The sequence below is a fragment of the Gasterosteus aculeatus genome, chromosome 7, assembly GCF_964276395.1.
Source record: "Gasterosteus aculeatus chromosome 7, fGasAcu3.hap1.1, whole genome shotgun sequence".
Classification (NCBI taxonomy): domain Eukaryota; kingdom Metazoa; phylum Chordata; class Actinopteri; order Perciformes; family Gasterosteidae; genus Gasterosteus; species Gasterosteus aculeatus.
This window is the reverse complement of record NC_135694.1, coordinates 14,299,830-14,322,118: the sequence shown is the minus strand read 5'-3', so window position 1 is coordinate 14,322,118 and position 22,289 is coordinate 14,299,830. Positions and strand designations below refer to the sequence as shown.

Here is a 22,289-nt window from a genome sequence, read left to right as displayed (position 1 = left end):
TAATTGTTGTATGCGCACACACACACACACACACACACACACACACACACAAAAAAAAGCAAAAAAAATCCACCTACGATCTAAAGAAATACAAGGACAAATGAGATAAGTATTGGACATGCATGAGTCTGGAGAGTAGTGGTGAATGGCCAATAGAGGCAAAAGGACGCCACCCCACCTGGAGCCCAAAAGAGGAAAAAAAAGATAATGTTAAATTATAAAAAAATGTTGTGTTTTTGAAATATGGAATCTACCCAGTAATATTTTTTAAATATGATATGCGCGCAAATTCAATGTTTTTCCTGCACGTCTTGCCTGTCATACTCACGTCCTGTCTCCATGTATGTTTTAGCTGCGCCATGGGCCCGCAGGAGGTGGGTCTAAAAAGCACTTTAGCCAATTGCTGATGAAATAAAAAAATGTGTGACATACAATTTAGACAATCAGGGTCTTTAAATAGACTCAGCCAAGCTTTCGCGTCTCGTCGTGCCGTATGTATGACATTCTGGAGGAAGTAAAGAGCACGGATTTTATCGCCATTCAAGCAGAGGAGACTGACAGATATAGAGAACATGTATCATACTGATTATTATATGAGATTATATTATAGTATAATGACTCCATTGCCCTAGCTAGAGAATTTTCCACCAGCCGCCACTGCTGGAAAGGGTTATGTCGGGATCTCTAATCCCCCCGAGTTGGTTACAAAGACATTTCTAAGGATTTGGGACTAGAGCAAACCAAGGAGGTGTCCGAGGAACAACTCTACAATAATAAAGAGACTGAGCAAACATGGTATCCATGGGAAAGTTCCAAGAAGAAATCCACTTCTGAACAAAAAGAAACAAAAAGGCTTGTTTTGCCTTTTGGGAAAAACATTCTGTGGACTGATGACACCAAAGTGGAACTTTGTGGAAGGTGTGCACTCCATTACATCTGGAGTAACACAGCATTTCATGAAAACTACATGATACCAACAGTCACACATGGTGGGGAAAGTGTGAGAGGGTGCGGGTCTGCATTGGAACTTCAAAACCTGGACCACTTACCATAATTGATGGAACCATGAATTCTGAACCGTTTTCTACCAAAACATCCAGCCATTAGCGGGAGGAGTTGGGGTTATGGGGCTCACGGGCACCAATGGTGGGGACTGTATTAGTGTGAGGCGTTCAACATGCATTTCAAACAAATCTATTCAAATCAATGAGGGTATGCATATGTTACAATTCCCAGCGTATCAAAATGATCGTAATCCTCAGATATAAGAATAAAGAGAAGGGAAACATTGGAACCATGAAGCCCTGTGAATCAAAAGGGAGAATAGAGTTAGCACAAACGTAAGTCCTGCAACTATGCAGATGAGTGATAAGAGGTAGTGGGGATGATGAATGGGTTAATCCACACACGGATCTACTTTGCAGTAATGGGGTTTAGCTGGGGGCCAAGCCACTGTCCAGATTAGACAGCACCGAACGCTTTGTAAGATGATATTTCTATTTCAGGAGGCATTTATTTAATCGCAGAGTTACGATTGATTGCATAGACCTATTGTTTGAAAGGAATTGGGTAAACATTTAGGATCCATCTTACCTTGAAGTGAGTAAAAATTAGTATTTAACAACGCTGCCTTCACAAGAACACTAGCCTTGCAATGAATAAAAGAAAACACTAACTTAAACATTGAGGTAATTCGGTGGAACTGCTTCTGCTCACTTCAACTTTGTATATGCAGATTAGGACAATTGGTGTCTGATAAAAGAAGGACATTAGTTACCTACGTGGCAAGCTCTAAATTGTTGAGCGATAAATGATAACAAATAGGGATTTTTAATGACAGCTTGTTGACAATGTAAAATGGATCATTTTAGATTAGAAGTGAAAGATATCAGTGTGTTGCTAGACAACATCTGTTACAGGATATTATATAAGCATTGAAATGGGGGAAAGATTATGAAATGTAATCCACACAAAAATGAAAAACGACTTCTACTGGAATTTTTCCACACAGTTAATATTAACTATATAGAAAATGTATTTGGAATTGTCCCCACAATTTGAAATAGAGGAGCAGGCAGGGAAGCTGAATAAATGTGTGTGAAGGGATAGAATTAAATGAACGAAAAAGTTTGTTTTCTATATGCAGGCCATTTGTTATTTGTGGGTTTGTTAGTGTGAACACAATCTGTGTACCAATAGCTTTCCTCCATGTGCAGTGTGTACTGTGTGTCAACCCATGACAGTCTGATCATATCTCTGAGATGAAGAAACGCCATAATATGGTTAATTGAAGAAGCCTTAGACCAAAGGTATAATTATGAAATGTATTGCAATATTAAGTGATTAAGTGAAGGGCTTTCAAATTCGGCCATGGAGCCAGGTGGGAAGGTCATATGACTGGAGGCAGAGTGGAATGTCACAATGACCAACCTAGGTGGAGCTACGTTTGAATGTGTAGCCAATCACATACGGCTTTAAAGTAACAGACTGCAAGATTTGGAAAAACATCACCAGAGGAGAGACAGGCACAATCTTTTGGACATCCATACATAGAGGAATCGACTGTGGGGAAGGAGATTCTCTTTTTTGCGAAATCTGGCACTATTCATAGCGTATTTAACTATATTTGCTTCTGTTAGTTATTAAAACCTTTTCGAACTCGAGCCAGTTGATTTTTTGGCTTTGCACCTACGGCCGGGGCAAAGGGGAAAATATTCTGAGCCTTCCTTCTGCTCAGTAGATCCCAGACTACCTGTTCAGTCCAGTTTCTTGCACTGTTGCCTCACAGCAAGAAGGGTCAGGGTTCGACTCCAACCAGTGGCCTTTCTCTGTGGAGTCTGCATGGTCTCCCCGTGTCTGCGTGGGTTCTCTCCGGGTTCTCCGGCTTCCTCCCACAGTCCAAAGACACACTGGGGATCAGGTTGCTTGGTAACTCTAAATTTCTCGTAGGTGTGTGAATGTAAATGGTCGTTTGTCTCTCTGTTAGCCCTGTGATTGGCATTCCAGGGTGTACCCCGTCTCTCGCCTGACGTTGGCTGGGATAACCTCCAGCCCCCCGCCCTGCGCGCACAAGAACGCGCCAACCGCTTTAGTTAACATTTTGCAAATTTGGAGACAAATGACTTGAGGCTGCGGAGTGATAGCCTATCAGCGTATAGATGCTCGCCCTATCGTCACTGACGTCCTGCAGACAGTTGGTGAAAATTGAGGATAAATGTATGGTAACGTCAGCTGTGTTTGGATACCCCAACTTGTCTGATATGTCCTCATACCTATATTGCGACCAGTCCAGGAAAGACGCACTCGCTTCCACTCACTTTTAACGAGGATACAACGTATGTGCCTTTTTTACAACATCACTGCAATAAATATGGTACATTATAGTGTTAATGATCATTTTATTAAATATTAAGCAGTATTGCAGAAAGTTAATAATAATAATGTGTGGGTGGCTCTTCAATGAGCTGTACATTATAGTTAATGTATTTGCAAGTCAAGACAAATCCACAATTGCTTGTTTTATTTTGAAAGCTAACCTTCCTCTCGTGTCAGGCTACTTGCTCCTTTCCCTTGTGTGCCGGAACGATTGTCTTCCCTGCCCCTGATTGTTTCCACCTGTGACCTGTGTGTATATATTGTCTGCGCGTCCTGTGCCAGTTCATCTTGTCCCATGTGATAGAGAACCCATGTGCACCCATGCCCTTCGCCATTGCCAAGTCTTGTTATTTTTATACTTTGTTCAGGCTCGATTTCTTGCCCTTTGCCATTGCCAGGTCTTGTTTTTTTGTACTTTGTTCAGGCTTGATTTCTGTTGGTTCTTTTTTCAGCATTTTTGTTCTTAGGTTTAGTATAGGGCAGCGATTCCCAAAGTGTGGGCCGCGAAGGTACTGCAGGTGGGCCGCGAGAGGTCATTTACAACTAGAAAAGGCATTTCCTGCTGAAAATGCATTGGAATGCAAAAAGCTGAAAGCTGAAATGAATATTTAAAAATAGCTGAAAATACAGAAAGTTAAAGGGAATTTGAATACATTTGCTGAAATGACAGATATTAGAAAAGCTGAAATGAATTTGAAATTGCTGAAAATACAGAAATGGGAGAAGCTGAAAGGAATTTCAATAGATTTGCTGAAAAAGCAGAAATGAAAACAGCTGAAATAAATGTGAAATATTGCAAAAAAGAATACAGAAATTAATATTAAAACATTGCTGTTAATAGAGACATAAGAAAAGCAGAAATTATTTTAAAGAACTGCTGAAAATACAGGAAGTGGGGAAGCTGAATTTCAATAGATTTTCTAAAAACAGAAGTTGTAGGAGCTTAAATTTGTTTAAAATTGTTTGTAGTAATATTAGTAGTAGTATTAGTTATAGTTGTAATTGTGGTATTAGTAGTACTAGCAGTATAAGCAGTAATAGTAGGTTTAGTATCAATAGCAGTAGAAACAGCTGTAATGCTATTAGCCATAGTAGTATTTGTAATAACATTAGTAGTAGTTGTAGTATTAATAGCAGTAGAAATACTAGTAGTATGGTAGTAGAAGTATCAGTTGTAGAACTAGAAGTACTAGTAATTTTCGTAGTGGTTGTAGTAGTATTTGAAAGAGCAATACGTATTTCAACGAAACCGCTTCATGGTTAAGGTACAGATAATCATTGAGGCTTTTATTTTGTAATGATGGAATTGGGTGAGGGGGGGTTGGGAGACAGAATGTTTGTTATTCAAACTAAGAAGTTTTTAATTAATAGGCCTCATCACAAACATTACAGTAAAAATTCCCTCTATGGGGCTTTTATTTTGTAATTATTGGATTGGGTGGGGTGGGGGGGTGTAGATAGAGGGAGGGAGGGTGAGGAAGGGAGGGGTGGTGAGGAAGAGATAGAGGAGGAGAAATAGACAGACAGACTGACTGAGTGATTAACAGTGAGAAGAGGTCAGGGTGGAGGGGGGGCTAGTGTCTTTATCATATTGGTCTGTTGACAGAAAGCATAGCTGCGTCATGTGACTCCACTAATCAGGTCATAGGAGCAGCTGTGAGTCACAGACAGATCTTGCAGCGTGTGAGCGAGTAACCACGGCAACGACGCACCTGTGCTCATTAACGAGCTGCTGCAAAGGGCAGACACAGGACAGCGAGTTACACAGAACCCACACCTCAAACAAATGACATTCAGCGCAAAACTATAACAGCTATCTAAAAAATACGGCGTTTTTACGAGACCCAAGACTCTACCGAACGCATGGATGTGCTTTTTATGTCTGTCCGGTAATAAATACGGCTCCTATGGCCGTTAACAAAACGTGTACCTTCTGGATTTTTTGAGAAATATGTCGGCAGATTTGTATTGGAGCCTATGGGGCTTTTGGCAGAGGTTGTGTCACTCTAACACTCCTTAAGCCAAAACTAAAGAACTCTGGGATTCCATGAACACATTAATCCAATCAGCACAACCATGCCCTCATTAATCTGAAGAAATGAAGCCTCTAGAGCAGGGGTCTCAAACTCAATTTACCTAGGGGCCGCTGGAGGTATAGTCTGGGTGAGGCTGGGCCGCATCATGTATTCCACAAAAAAAATGCTTCAAGTATTCAAAAAAAAAGGTCAACTGAACCAATCTTCTCAATCTTAACAAGTCAGAACATGCAGAACATGAACAGTTCTTCAGAACATAGGCTTCATTTACTTCCTTCTAATCCTTGCTGCCAGAGACTTGGCAGCGCTTCCTCTCACACAGCTGAGCCACATTTGGCTTGAGGGAGGAGGCAACTGAGACCCTCAGTATGGCTTTAAGGTGCTCATCTTTAAGTCTGGACCTGAACTTTGACTTATTGAAGTTCATTGTGGAGAAGAGCTTTTCACACAGATAGGTGCTGCCAAAAAGGCACATGGTCCGCTTGAACATCCTGGAAAGCTCAGGGAAGGTGGGGGGCAGTTTTCTCAAAAATTGTCCAAGCACTGTTTTTCCACTCACCTCCCTGAACTTGGCTTTGAGGTCAGTATTGCACTGCAGGTCAATTAGCTCCATCTGCAGGACAGGGGGGGCATCCTCCACATCAAAGGAGAAGGGGTCAGCAAAAATCTGAAAAGTGGCTCTGTGTGTCTTGAAGTCTGCAAACCTCTGATCAAATTCTTCCTGTAGTTTTCCAATGGTATCAGCATACTTCTCACCACTGAATGTTGTGCCTGAATCCATGAGTGCCTTGCATGCTGGGAAATGGCAGAGGTTTGTCTGGAAAAGCTGGGCTTTCCATAACACAAGTTTTTTGGAGAATGCTCTGACATTGTCATATGCAGCACTGACAAGCTGGTCCTGACCTTGTAACTTCTTGTTCAGTACATTCAGCTCCTGTGTGACATCAACAAGAAAAGCTAAGTCCATTAGACATTTAGGATCATTTAGCACAGGAACAGTCATCCCATCCTTCTCCATGAAGGCTTTCACTTCTGCTCTTAACTCAAAAAACCTCTTCAAGACCTTCCCCCTGCTGAGTCAACGTACCTCGGTGAAGTAGAGCACGTCCTCGTATTCTGACTCTATTTCCGCCAAAAAGTCGCGGAACTGCCGATGCTTTAAAGCCCTGGATCTGATATGGTTGATGATTTTCACAACGTCAGACATCACATTGTCAAACCTCATGATCTTGCTGCAAAGGGCCTGCTGGTGGATAATGCAGTGCAGAGCAATGGCATCTTCCACACCCTCCTCTTCCAGTTTCCTTTGAACAAGCGCCACAAGCCCGTTTTTCCTCCCTGTCATTGACGGCGCTCCGTCGGTCGTTATTCCAGCCAAACCCTTCCATTGTAAGCCGGCATCCTCAATGGAATAACACAGCTGGCGGAATATCTCCTGGGCAGTGGTCTGGCCATGCATTGCAATCACTGAGAGCAACTCCTCCGTAACTTCAAAATTGTTATCAACGCCACTGACATATATTGCGAGCTGCGCCGTGTCAGTGACGTCTGTGCTCTCATCAAGAGCAAGTGAGTATGAATGGAAATGTTTAGCTTTCTCACGCAGTTGATCATAAATGTTGCCTGACATGTCAGAAATGCGCTCTGCCACTGTGTTGGCTGAAGTGCTGATGTTACTAAACAGAGCCTTTTTTTCCGGGCAGACTATACTTGCAGCCTGTAACATGCACTGTTTGATGAACTCGCCGTCTTTGAATGGCTTCCCTGCTTTAGCAATCATCTCACTCACCACGTAGCTGGCTTTGATAGCCGCTTCACTCTCTTTGCTTGCTTTTTTGAAAAAATCTTGTTGCCTCAGTAGACATGTTTTAAGTTTGGCGACCCGGTCCTCTCGCTCATCTCCCAGGTATTTTCCATACTCCTCAGCATGTTTAGTTGAGTAATGACGTCTGATGTTATACTCCTTGTGCACCGCAACTTTATCCATGCATATTAGACACGTTGGGATGTCCCTGTGCTCAACAAAAAAATATTCCGTCTCCCACTTCTCCTGAAATTGTCTGTGCTCATCGCCAATTTTTCTCTTCACGGCAGGTTTTGAAAAAGACATGACTGGGGCTGACAAAAACCGTATAGCACTAGGTGACAAGATATATTTTCCCTCCACTTGTTCATCCAAACATGTTAAAGTGACCAATTGCTAATTCGCGCTGTTGTCACGAGCCTGAGCTACGGGCGGTAGCGCGGGAAGTGGGGGGGCTGCAGCCCCCCTCGTCAGAGGGTCTGCCTCTCTCTGCCAGAGTGGAAGAAATCTTACATCTTGTTATAAAAATAAAACCAACAAAAAATAAAAACATAACATATTTATTCTGTGTCGAATGGGTTTGATTTGAGTTATTGTGATATGTGAAAAAAAATGCGCGGGCCGCACTAACACAAAGATTTGATTTCAGGCAGGGGGCCACAAAACATTGTCCTGCGGGCCGCAATTGGCCCGCGGGCCGCGAGTCTGTGACCCCTGCTCTAGAGTGTATACTTTGGCTGCAAGGACAGAAGTTCCATATTTTTTTAACCAGATTCTGGCGCTGCCTCACACTCTAGCCCTCGAGGTCCCCACTCTAGCAGACGCAATACACACTCATGTAAAAGTCAGAAACGGAGCGAAGAACTAGTGAAACATAATCAGTGATTATGAAAAAAGTACAATAGATATCAACAAGCAGTTTTTCATAAAATAGTTGAGACCTGTGTTAACATTTGAAAGTTTAAATGGTGTCTGTAGCTGAAAGATTGGCGAAGCTGAAGAATCTGAAAGTTGAAGAAGTTTAAGTGGATTTGAAAAACGATCTCCATTGGAAAACCATGTTAAAATATTAATGATTATTGATTTATATAAATTCAAGCATAAGGGGTAGAAAGCTGAAAAGTCATAGCCCTCAAGCCAGAAAGGAGCTGAACATTTTAATATTTGAACGGTTTTAATAGCTGAAAGTGTGAAGGAGTTGAAAGGTGACACGGTAAGAAATAGAATAAGTCGGAAATAAAGATTCGAAGAACAATACTTGGAATGCATCTTAATGCATTCCAACAATAAATAAATAATGTTTTTTTAATTTTCAATTTTTAAAAGTTTGAAATTAATATAAAAATATTTATGATTCTGCACATTAGTTATGTGAAACATTAGTTGATGAAGCACAAACAATTTAAACTGATAGATTAATAAAACAATAAGGCTCTCGCTCGAAACGGCTGCTCTTGTCCGCCTGTCGTTGTTCAACAAACGGGGCGCCCTCTTATATTATTAAAGTAAATATACCGCATTTTCACACTCCAAGGCACACTTAAAAGGCTTTCATTTCCTCAAAAAACGACAGTGCCTTATATTCCAAAGCGCCTTATATATATGGATCAATTGGTTGATCGGTTGATCTATACTGGTTGTACACGGCGCTCAAGGCGCTCTGCCAAACATGCCAAAGCTCGGTCTACGACGGCAAGATGCTGAGCGGCGCTCAAGCGCGTGAGATATGGAGCTTGTTTCAGGGCGCGTCGGAGAAACAAAGCTGTCGTTCTCGCCGAGCACTTCATGAGCTTAAAGAGCGAGAGACGGTGCCCTTTTCTCTACAGTAGCTGAACCATCTTAACGGGGAAAATAAGTTATTCTAAAAGCAGCCGAAGATTTAAGGCGTGGATGGCGAGGGAGGCGGCGGGAGCGGACGCACCTCACGGCATCGATCGGACCCTGAAAGCACCGTCTCCACCTTACTGTCAGAAAGAACGACAGCGAGCGCGTAGAAAACTCCTTTGAGCGTGAGCAGAGATTCTCCTCGCGAGCAACGAAGTTCACGTTTCGCAAACAAGCAAATACCTCGCAGAGACGGACTTTGGCTCGCGGATGTTTGATTTTGGTTAAATTCGTAAGGTCATTTAAGATCATTAATGTTTTGATCAGAGTTGTGATTAAAGGTTTGGGTGGGCCGCGAAAGATTTTCAGATTTCAAAGTGGGCCGTGGCCTTCTTGAGTTTGGGAAGTATAGGGTTTTCCTCTTCCGAGAGAGATTCTCATTTTTGACCTTTTAGTAATAAACTTTGGGTTCAGGGGCCTCATTTATAAAATCTTGCGTAGGATTTGCGCCAGAAGTGGTGTACGGACGAAACATAGGACGTGCGTACGCACAGAAATATTCAGACTAAAACCGTGCGCACGCATGTCCTATGCAGTTTTCCCTTAAAAAATCACAATCACTTCTAAATGCAGCGCAGCTTTTGCGGCTTCATGTCACGCCCATAGTTGCCCTTATATAGTCTGTGGAACGCCCACAAATTAATGTTCATCAATTGCGAAATCATGACAAACACAGAGGAAAACGAAGAAACGTCACTTCACTCAGTGTGAAGTCGAAATGATCATTGGCGAGGTGGAAAGGAGAAGTCAAATGCTCTTTGGAGGGCACAGTATGGGCATTACTAATGCCAAAAAGGCACCTGAGTGGCGAAAGGTTGCAGAGCAACGCTGCAGCCTTACAACCTCGGACCGTGGCCAAAATAAAGAAAAAATGGTCTGACATCAAAGTGGATGCAAAAAAGCGTTTAGCTTGCCACGGGTGGGGAAAGGGGACCCCGGAGCTGTCCCCTCTTGATGAGACTGGCGGCAATGATTGGGGATCGGGGATAGGGTCTGGGCCAACACAGCCATCAGCGTCAGGCGGTCGAGGCACGTTTGGAAGCTGTGCCACATTATGTAGCACAGCACACGCCAGCATGATTTTGCACACCTTTTCAGGAGTAAACAACAACCTCCCTCCAGTGCAGTCTAGGCAGCGGCATCTGCCCTTAAACAGGCCGATGGTGCGCGAATCCTTCCATGTGCCACATCTTCTAAGAGCGCAAGATCAGCCATTTTGCGTCATTATGCATTGTGATGGCATCCTGGCATTTTATTACCGTCCATTTAATTGCATATGACAAGCAACAGCTGTGTTTTGAGGATGAATTGCATAACATGCCAATATTATTGCAGAACATATTTCACTTTTTTTGAAAATGTGTTAATTTGTATTTCTGTTTGTTTTACGCTGCAGATTGATCACACGGGTGTTCGTGTTATTTATGAGAGGCAGTATTGGCATTTTATTTACACAACAGTCTAGTTTTACACACTTTCACACACGTTTGCGTGTTTCTTGCATTTGCCGACGGTTCTCATTTCACCCGTTTTTGTGCGTACGCATGGGTCTGAGCTTGCATGAAGGATCGCACATTTTTCCGTCAAGTTTGCTTTTTATAAACACCAATTATTGCGTAGAGAGCGGCATACGCCTTCTTTTGTGCGTACGCAACGTTTATAAATGAGGCCCCAGGTCCATTGTCCGGTCATGACAGAACAAACTAGCCAGCATGAACCCGGCCGACTCAAACCACCTTAAGGCAGCCATTTGCTCCGAAGGCACGCCTTCATCAGCAGGAGGATCAATTGTCTTTCCTGCAACGCGGTGTGAAAGAGCTGGCAAGCGGCCAGGTGAATCTTCTGTCAAATCAGATTCATCAGATACTGGCTTATCTGACTCAAGGCTACTCAGCCTCGTCCGCTCTGGCGCCTGCCGAAGCACCACCAGTTCCGGCTCCCCACGGCCCAGCTCCTCGCCTTTGCTCCACCCGAGAAATTCTCTCAGTTTGGAGAATGCAAGTATTTCATAGTGCACTGTGAAATGCATTACGAACAATTGCCATCAGCCTTCCCCACAAAAAAGTCCAAGGTGGCGTCTCCCATCTCACAGGGAGTGCAAGGGCCTGGGCAACCATAGAATGGTCCCGTGTTTCACTGATTCCAAAGGGGAGAATTCTATTTCCGGCCCTGAGAAAGTAGCCAGGACTCACATGCCCCTGATCGTCCCCAGCAGGAGCAGGGTTCTTTTTTGTGGGGAAAAAAAGGATGGTTCCCTGAGACCCTGTATTGACATTACATTACAATACAAGTCATTTAGCTGATGCTTTCATCCAAAGCAACTTACATTGACAATGGACCATTAAATTACCATTAAGAATCTGTACCCTCTGACCCTCATGTCATCAGCCTTTGAGCAACTGCAAAAGGCCAAGATTTTCACCAAGCTAGACCTGAGAAATGCTTATTCCTCTGGTCCGCATTAGAGAGGGCGATGAGTGGAAGACCGGCTTCAACACCCCTTCCGGCCATTACGAGTACCTTGTGATGCCATTCGGCCTGACCAACGTTCTGGCGGTGTTTTAGGCCTTGATCAACGACGTGCTCAGGAGGTTCTTTAACCAGTTTGTATTTGTCTATCTGGATGACATCTGGATTTTCTCTCCTGACAAAGAATCTCATGTTCGCCATTTCCGCCAGGTCCTACGGCGCCTGCTGAAGAACCAGCTATGTTAAAGCAGAAAAGAGTGAATATTGTGTATTTTCTGGGATTCGTCATAGCCCCTGAAAAAGATACAAATGGATCCGGCTAAAGTTAGCTGTGTGGCTCAATTGCCTACACCTGATAACCGCAAGAAGGTTCAGAAATTCCTGGGTTTGCAAACTTTTACAGCCGGTTTATCAGAAACATAGTATTTCCTCTTTATGGTATCTCCTCAAGCTCCGTTCCTGTTGTTTATCAGAAACATAGTATCTCCTCTTTATTAGTGATGGGACAACCGACTCTATTATGCGAGTCGGTTCAACCGGACGGTCGTTGGTTGGCCTACCGAGTTAATAGATTCGGTCACCGGTTCGCGACGGGGGGGGCTGGGCGCGCCTATCGCACGTTTACTTCCCCCGCCATAGTCGCTCCCATACGCCTGAATCGGTGGATCGGTTGATCACAAACAGGCAGAGACCATGTGATTACAGTCATGCAGTAGCCTGCGGTTACGTTCTCCTTCAGTAGCTGGTGCGGTCTCATGACCGCCCGTAACAAACATTTTAGCCTACTCAACATAACTACCAAGATGACGTGTATTTGTATGTAATGTTGGCTAATGTAGCCTATGAATTGCTTTACATATACATCTAAGATGCATGAGAAATAAAGGCTCAATGATCGGTTGACAGCGCAAACTTGCCGAGACACCGCTCGATTACAGATTCAACGGTGCACGGTTACATTCGGTCTCGTTCAGCAGCTCGGCGTGCGGTCTCCTCGGTTGACACAGTCTCGGTCTCCACGGTCTCTTCCGGTCATTTACATAGCGTGCACCGCATTTGTTAACGAGTAGGCTACACACGATTTCTAACCCATGATAGAAATAATCCCTGCCTAACCTAATGGGAGTTGTGAATTGGTAGACCTAACCTAGCCTACCTAACTTGCCGTTAATTTTCATTCGGCAAGAGTTCGTTAACTTCCCAGTTAAAGTGCAGGACCGGTCACCTCGTGACTTAAATACGGTGCACTGCATTATAAACAGTTGCACAAAATAGCCTACTGCAAAGTGGTGTTTTGTAAACAAACAACAAACAAACAAACATTATATAGCAAAATGATATCACAGCGTTTTATTCGATGCACTTATACATACAATGGCTCATGGGATTGGCTCTCCACGTTAGTAGTACAGCATTCAGTAATTGAGTCGCTCTCACAGTCACACCGCAACCGTGCTTCCACAATACTTCAACAACTCGGTTGTCACGGTTCTTTTCTTCTTCTTTTGTTTCTTGGTAGATGACTATCTCTGTAGTATACCGCACCAACTGTACAGGAGTCTTTTAAGGTTCAGTCGTGCGCGATCAAGGTAGCCCATTTCCTGATTGATTCTACCACCACTCCAGTGGAGGCGCTAGTGAGCTAGATTAGCCTGCTACACACAGAAGAAGACCACCGATCGCGCGCTCAAGCACACTGAAGCGCCGGCACGAATGAGTGGTTGAAAACCGGAGTGAGTCGGTTCATTGACGTTTGGCACCCGATTCTCCCGCTTCAGGTACACGAATCGGGTTATTTAACCGGCTCTTCGGTCAGTTCGTCAACACTACTCTTTATGCCCACGACCACAAGCTGCATCCATGTGCCTTCCTGTCCAGGAAGCTTTCAAGGGCAGCGCGGAACTATGATGTCGGTAATCGTGAGTTACTTGCAATGAAGTGTGGAGACATTGGTTAGAGGGGGCTCAACACCCATTTATTGTCGGTACTGACCATAAGAATCATGAGTATATTCGCAAGGCTAAGCGCTTAAACTCCCGTCAAGTTGTTTTTTAACCGCTTTGACTTTCTTTTGTCTTTCAGGCCGAGGTCCCAAAACACCAAGTAGGAAGCCCTGTCTCATCTGTTTGACCCCGAGCTGACTGGCAAGACACCTGAGCCAATCCTTCTTCTCTTCCATCAACTGACTTCTTTATTTTCAAAGTCTAAATCTTCTACTTGTCTCTTGGATCCGATTCCGACCAAGCTGCTTAAGGAAGTTTTTCCTTTAGTTAGCACATCCTTATTAGATATTATGAATCTGTCTTTGTTGACCGGACATGTACCACAGTCCTTCAAGGTAGCTGTAATTAAACCTCTTCTTAAGAAACCTACTCTTGCTCCAGAGGTGTTGGCTAGCACTGGTGAAAATTACGAATGATCTTCTACTTGCATCGGACCAAGGACTCTTTTCTTGTCTTGCTGGACCTCAGTGCCGCATTTGATACCATAGACCATAGGTCACTAACTGACGGACCCAGACCCAGAGGCCGTCCCATCCGGACCCGGACCGCCAGCCAAAACAGAAGGTTGTGATTTTTTTTTTTTACCCGGCGGTGCGGCGCGGCATTTGCAGTATTTACGGTAGTGGTTTAGCGGATGAGGAAACGCACAGACCAATTGCATGCGAGTTAAGCCATCCCACGTGATACCACTCAGCCAATCAAATCTATGCATTCTCGGCGGTAAACATTACGTCTCAAGACAGCGCTGCGCCCGCGCTGAGAGATGAGAAAGTTAGAGAAAGAAAAAGAAAGCTAGCGACACATTTAGAAAACAAAGGGAGAGAAACGGACGACTGTGCCGGAGAAAGTTGAGGACAAGTCGATTGAGACAGCAAGGGAGAGAAACATAAGGAACAAATGTCGCTCTCCAAAAAAAGAAAAGTTGACAGCGAAAATAGAGCATTTAATCCGGAATGGACAGACTCATTTCTGTTCATACTTCCCACAGGGAGCACAAAACCAGTGTGTTTTATATATTCAGAAACCGTGGCACTTATTAAAAGTGGCAATGTGAAACGCCATTATGAGACAAAACATAAAGGTTTTGAACAAATATACCCACTCAAATCCGAAGTGAGATCACGGAAAATAAGTGGCCTCACAGCCCAATATGAACAGTCAACCAGGATCCTGAGCCACACGTTCACTGCCCAACAACGTGCTCATGAGTGTTCCCTCAGAGTTGCTTGGATTTTGGGGCAACACAAAAAGCCATTTACTGATGGAGGGCTTGTCAAAGAATGCACGAGTGTCGTCGCTGAAACATTACTTGACGGAAAACCAAAACAAGAGCTTTGTGATAAGATAAAGCAAATACCCATGTCAGCATCATCTGCCACAAAGAAAGGTGAAATATTAACTCAGGATGTGCTAACCCAGCTAAATGAAGCCATACATAAGGCACCATGTGTAGTCTTAGCTGTGGATGAGTCCACTGACATCTGTGACAATGCTCAGCTGTTAGTGTATGTCAGGTTTTTCAACACAGACCAGAAAGCATTCTGTGAAGACGTGTTAGGTGTCACTCCCCTTCAAACCAGTACAAGAGGAGAAGATATCTACCTGGCCATTAAGGAGATGTTAACGAAGAGAGGAATAGAGCCAACACAAGTGGTTTCAATAGCCACAGATGGAGCCCCTGCTATGATAGGGAGAGAGAAAGGAAGACTGAAAGAGGACAATCCAGAGCTCATAGCTTACCATTGCATCATTCATCAATCTGTCCTCTGTGCCTCCCTATCAGATGAGCATGCTGAAGTGATGAATACAATGATGAAAATGATTAATTTTCTCAGGACATCCTCTTCCACCCAGCATCGCATGCTGCGGGAATTCCTCAGAGAAGTTGATGCCAATGCTGATGATCTTTTGCTGCACAATAATGTGAGATGGCTCAGCAAAGGGAAGGTCTTAGCATGCTTTTGGTCCATCAGGAGGGAAGTAGCATCTTTTTTGGCAGAGCTAAGACATCAGAAGGCAACGCAGTTTTCTCTCTTTTTAGGAAATGAGAAACAGATGTGGCCTTTTTGGTTGATATCACTGCACATCTGAATGAACTGAATTGAGGCTACAGGGCAAGGACAATTCAATTTGTGAACTGATGACCGCTGTCCGCTCCTTTCAAAAGAAACTTGAGTTGTTCAAGGAAGACCTGCAGGGAGACTGTGCACACTTCCCAGCAGTGCGGGAACAGGTACAGGGACAGAGAGATGTGTCTTCTTTTGTTGACTTCATTGATAAGCTGATCGTAAACTTCAGCAACCGTTTTGACAGCTTCAGCTTAGGACAGCAGCTCACCATGTTCATTCAGAACCCATTTATCATCACGGATGTCAGGGGGTTCTCAGAGGAAGTCACACAGCACTAAATGGGTAAATCGAACTGACCTGACCCTTCCACTTTCTGGCTCCAAACGGTCCCTGAGACAGCTTTTCCAGGTCTGAGGAAAGTTGCCATATACATCTTGACCATGTTTGGCTCCACCTACAACTGCGAGGCAGCTTTCTCCACGATGAATATCATCAAAAATAAATATCGTTCGAGGCTCACCAATGAGCACCTCCACATGTACATGCGGATGGCCCTGACTCCATTCAAGCCCAGGTTTAAAGTCCTGGCAGGACAAGCTAGAGCTCAATTCTCCCACTGAACCAGGTTCCACTTTCAGTCCGGGGGCAGATTCGGTCAGCTCTTTTAAAGTAAAACTTAAAACTTTCCTCTTTGATTCTGCCTATAGTTAGGGCTGGCTCAGGTTAGCCCGGACCAGCCCTTAGTTAAGCTGCTATAGGCTTAGAATGCCGGGGGAATTCTTAGGACACACCGAGCTCCTCTCTCACGCTCTCGTTCTACCATAGTTCACGTTTTATTAATGCACATGACTAATTCAGCTTCTTTCCGGGAGTTTTTTTTTGTGCTTTCTCCCCTATCAGGTCTCCGTAGATCATGGTTCCTACGGTAGGTGTCAGGACCCTGACACCTACCGTAGGAACCATGATCGTAGGATCGTAGTACCGTAGGAACGCCTGCTGCTGCCATCATCATCATTATTATTTTAGATATTAATCATATTACTGTACTCGTAAACCAACATTACCCTCTCCTTAAGTCTCTGTGCTCTCCCTCCCCACAGGCTTCTGTGGATGGTGGTTCTATCTGATGGTGGTTGCCCCTGCAGTGGTCCTGCTGTGCGCCTGGCTTACTACTCACAATTACTTGAATCATTTCTGTCATAGGAATTGTATGTATTATATATTGTTCATTCTGTACACATGGCATCCATTGTAGTCTGTCCATCCCGGGAGTGGGATCCCTCCTCTGACGTTCTCCCTAAGGTTTCTTCCCTTTTTTCCCTCTTGGAAGGGTTTTTTCATTTTTGGGGGAGTTTTTCCTGTGCCGATGGTGGGTTTCGGGACAGAGGATGTTGTATGTGTACAGACTGTAAAGCCCTCTGAGGCAAATTTGTAATTAGCGATTATGGGCTATACAAAATAAAATGAATTGAATCCTGCCACTCAGTGCCCCCCACCCTCCGAAATTGCTCCAAACAAACAAAACCTCCTTCGAGGCACGGACGGGTCTGCTACAACCACTCCTGGTGCCCAGTCGACGGCACCCGGGGCTCCCGGTCTGCAGGGCTCTCCACAAGTGGGGTTGTTGGCTGAGAACCTTATTTTTTTAATAGCTCTTCTTTGCAGCTTTGATCCCCCTCGTTAATGTGTTTCGGGACTGCTTGTACCTGTCCCCACCCTCTGTAGGCCTCCTCTTTAGCCCGATGAAGCTGCCTGAGTCTTTCAGTGAACTAGTGTTGCACGGTGTACCGGTACTAGAAAGGTACCGCGGTACCCATACGTTGAAAACAATACGGTTTTGAATATTTTTAGTACCGGTACGTTAAAAAAAGCATACAATTGGAGCGCACTCACTGTTCCGCTCCGTGTCAGGCGGCCTGCACACATTGACTGCGCAGCTCTCACACATGCAAGTCAGCCGTCACTCACAGCGAGTTATCAGGGGAGACGCACCCTCATGTAGCAGACTGCTCACCCATATACAGCCTAACACAATTAGCCTTAGCCTAGCTTAGCTCGGGTGACCAGATGTCCTCTTTTACCCGGACGCATTTTTTAGGTCTCGAAAAGAGGAAATGTCCGGGTATAAGAGGACGTCTGCTTTGTCTTGTGTTGCACTTGCTTGATGTTTGACTGTGTTTGGAAAATTGTTGACTTGTGTTTGAAAATTGTTGGCTGGAAGACCTCCGACTTGCTAGTTTGTCATAAACAAAGTAAGTTTAGCCGCTAGCAGACATCTCGTTAGCAATGTTAGCAAGCTTGTTATAAAACGCTAGCATATTAATGCTAGTATTAAGTGCTCTCGAGTCGGCTTCTTTGTAATGTTATAGGGATACTTTTCACTAAACCTTAGAGTGAGACGTTGGGGGTGAAGCTACGGCTGACGGGGGGGTGTAAGTTACGCTACGTGCAGCGAATCGGAATTATAGATGCGCCATTTGGATGAACCAGCGCAGATTTTTTTTTTTTTTAGAGTAATAAATTGGATGTGTGGCATGAGTGCTTGTGAAAACATGGAAACACGCGTGTCACACGGGTAAACCGTGAGAGTTGGCAGCCCTGTAGCTTTGTTGGCTAGCTTGACAACAACTTTCCTAACACAGTCAAACATCAAGCAACACAAGACAAAGCAAGACCCCAAATAAGTTCCTGAAAAGTCCAGCAGAAATATATACATGCAAAATAACCTACAATTTCACTCATGTGGGCCTATATGATTATGAGGTCAGAATGCACACAAAATTGTACCAAATATTACACACCTGATGCAATAGGCTACATGCTTGTGAAGCTTGAGGTTGGATCTTCACCTAATGCTTTTTATTTTTAGTTAAGTAAATATGAATGTGAGAATATCAAACTATGCAAGTAAATAAAGCATTGTTTATCCCACAGACAGTCACAGATGTTTTATTTATTACTATCATAGATAAATATATTCCATTATCCTATTTGTGGTATCGTAAGTATCGGGTACCGTAATATTTTGGCAGGTATAGTATCGAAGTCATAATTTTGGTATCGTGACAACCCTACAGTGAACCAGGGTGTATTGTTGTTGTATGTGCCGAAGGTTTTAGTCTGCACACACTCACATTTTTAAATCTATGATGTGACAGTGTCAGTTAGCTCATCCTGGTCTGTTGTAGCAGCTTTAAAAACACTCCAATCAGTGCAGTCAAAGCAGGAGTGACATTCCAGCTCCACCTCAATGGCCCATGTACTAATTGTCTTGACTATATGCTTTATAGATTTTACTTTCTGCCTGTAATTCTGTCGTTTGGGATAAGATGAACCACACAGTGATCAGAGAGTGCCAAAGCTGCACCGGGGTTGTCCTTCAAACTATTAATCGATAGGCCTCATTACAAACAATACAGTAAAATTCCCTCCAGCAGAGTTATATTTTGAAATGTTGGCATTGCGGAGGGTAGACTGAGAGAGCACACTAGAGAGAGCAAAGGTGTAAGAGAGGAAGAGAGAGAGGGGAGGAATGGAAAGAGGAGGAGGAAGGGAGAAAGGGGGATGATGAATGAGAGGGGGAGGAATGGAAAGAGAGGGGGGAGGGAAAGGAGAGAGGGGAGAAAGAAAAAGGGTGAGGAAGGGAGAGAGAGGGGAAGAATGAGAGGGGGAAAGCATATCTGCGTTCTGTGACTCCACTAATCAACTATTATGGATCAGCTGTGTGACACAAACTGACCAACTGACAGACTGCAAGCGTGTGTGCTGGTATCCACGGTAACGGAGCACCTGCTCAAAGGACAGAGACAGGACAGCGAGTTAAACAGAATCCACACCTCAAACAAGTGTCCTCTAGTGCAAAACTATAACAGCTATCTAAAAAATAAATAGTTTTTGAGAGACCCAAGACTCTACCGAACGCAACCATGTGGTTTTTATGTCTGTCCGGTAATAAATACGGCTCCTGTGGCAGTTTACAAAACGTGTACCTTCTGGATTTTTTGAGAAATATGTCGGCAGATTTGTATTGGAGCCTATGGGGCTTTTGGCAGAGGATGTGTCACTCTTGGACTCCTGAAGCCAAAACTAAAGAACTCTGTCTCATGAAAGAGCTGAATATTTTAGTATTTGAATGGTTTTAATAGCTGAAAGTGTGAAAGAGTTGAAAGGTGGCGCGGAAGAAATAGAATAATATAGAATACTAGAAAATACTAATACTAGAAAATGCATTTCCTTCTGAAAATGCGTTGAAAGGCTAAAAGCTGAAATGAACTTCAGAAAATTGCTGAAAATACAGAAAGTTGAAGGGAATTTTAATACATTTGCTGAAAGTACAGCTATTAGAAAAGCTGAAATTAATTTGAAATTGCTGAAAATACAGAAATGGGAGCAGCTGAATGGAATTTCAATAGATTTGCTGAAAAAGCAGAAATGAAAACAGCTGAAATAAATTTGAAAAAAATACGGAAATTAATATTAAAACATTGCTGTTAATACAGGCATAATAAAAGCTAAAATTATTTTAAAGAACTGTTGAAAATGCAAAAATGGGAGAAGCTGAATTTCAATAGAATTTTTTAAAAATACAGAAGTTACAGGAGCTTAAATGGATTTAAAAAAAAACAGAAATAACAAAAGCTGAGATGAATAAAATTTTAAATTGTTTGTAGTAATATTAGTGGTAGTATTAGTTACAGTTGTAATTGTGGTATTAGCAGTACTAGCAGTAGAAGTAGTAATAGTAGGTTTAGTATCAATAGCAGTAGAAACAGCTGTAATAGTGATGCTATTAGCCAACCATGTCAGGACAGAAGTTCCATATTTTTTTAACCAGATTCTGACACTGCTCTACACTCTAGCATCTCCAGCTCACACTCTTAACAAATGCAATACACACTCATGTAAAACTCAGAAACGGAACAAAGAACTAGTGAAACATAATCAGTGATTATGAAAAAAGTAGAATAGATATCAACAATGCTTAAAAGCATTCCAACAATAAGTCAGAATAAAGATTCGAAGAACAATACTTGGAATGCTTAATGCATTCCAACAACTAAAGGTGAGGTAAGCTGTGTTGGTGCATCTCTGGTCTCTCGTTCCTCCTGCATCTCTCTTTTTCGTTTTTTAATGTAATGTAGCAGCTGTACCGTGGTGTTTATGGATCGTAAGTCATAAACATGACTCCAACATGTGTAAGACAAGTAGCTCCGACCGCTGCGCCCTCAGCGGCGCAGGGAACAATAAGTTTTGCTGCCTGCTGAAGAGCAAAAACAGCTGTTACAGCTTGTCTCCATATGAATGTATGGACAGTAAAAATTCATACCGTGTGGAAATTTGAAACCGGTATACAGGTTGAACCTGTGTTCCGTCAGCCCTACCCGAATGCATAGATCATGATTTGAATTACACAACTGATTTAAATTGCCCGATTCATACATTCCCAAATTTCCAGGGCAGCTGATCATCTCTGAGCCATAAGAGGGAACGAGAGCAAACAACATAGCATTTTAGCAACACTAAAGACTGAGCAATATAGATGAATAGTTCCTTCAGTATATCCCTTAATTAATGCAAGCATAAAAAATGGCACTAGAGGGACTTTTCATGAAGTTTTCATGATGAGAAGGAACTCGTTTGCGGGTGTTTTCAGGCCGACTGTCTTGCAGACACCGGCAAACTAGTCCCTAGGAATCACTCTCAACAAGGTGCACGCAGTGCAAATGGCCGTGTAACAATACCTCCATCACTCCAGAGTAGACTGTTTTGAGGGAAGTTATGATCTGATCACAGTCCCGCTTTGCAGTTCAAATTCAGAATATATTAGACAAAAGGTTTAAATCTGCTGAATCTGAAATACTGAGACAGTCAGAGGTTTGTCCATCATAACCCACGTGGGTGCAAGTAGTGGCCTGCAGGGTTCAGTATGAAGCTTCAGCGGGAGCTGAGTCGCTCCATCTCTATCAGCTGATTGTGAGCGTTCATTTTAAAATTACCAACCAGATTTAGCATATTTTCCTTCAGCCAATTGTGGCTGTGTTGTCAAACTTTAAATATGTTGAGAAGTTGTATTGGTCGAGCCCCTGTGATTATAATCCATCAATGCTGGTGCACTGGCATAGAACCAGCAGAGGCATGTGCTATTAACGCTTCCAAAATTTTGGAAATCTGAAAACCACAACATTATTAATTTTTACTAGCTTTACTGACTTACCAAGAAGAGCTTCAAACAAGTTGCTTTTGAAAATCCCCATTACTCTGAGAATGGCAGTTCTGAGCTGCTGCTCCTCCGGCTTCCTCAGTTTAGTGCAGAACTCCTCCAGGAGCCCAAGCACTCGAGCTTTATCTGCAGAAAGGACAACATGGCCGTTGGTACCATATATACACATAAAAATAGCAGGAATAGTGTCAGTAATAATTACAACACAAGTATGACAGATAATAACAGCAGGCTGCCTAGCAAATCTATGCAGCCTGCTTCCGAAATCTGTTCTTATCTTGAATTTAGCAACAGGAGCATCAATAGGACGTCCTGGAGCTGCTTTGTAGTCATTGTTCCAGTTGATCCCAAACAGCTTTGATGGGTTTGAAGTGAAGGCTTTTTGCAGTTTGCTATTACAAGCTACAAAACGGAGCTGACTTTGTGAAG

General features: G+C 43.3%; 1 protein-coding gene across 20 annotated transcripts in view; it reads right to left on the bottom strand.

Annotated features, from left to right (window-relative positions):
• The window catches only part of dlg2 (discs, large homolog 2 (Drosophila)), a 222,399-nt gene that overhangs the window by 198,827 nt on the left and 1,283 nt on the right, over positions 1-22,289 (bottom strand). For 12 of the 20 annotated variants that reach the window (XM_078107281.1, XM_078107285.1, XM_078107288.1 and 9 more), the window contains exon 2: positions 21,855-22,279. In XM_078107281.1, the coding sequence (XP_077963407.1) occupies positions 21,855-22,029 (175 nt within the window). In that variant the 5' untranslated portion in view covers positions 22,030-22,279. The remainder of the gene's footprint in view (positions 1-21,854; positions 22,280-22,289) is intronic. The other 8 variants (XR_013468461.1, XR_013468460.1, XR_013468462.1 and 5 more) reach the window with 1 other exon arrangement.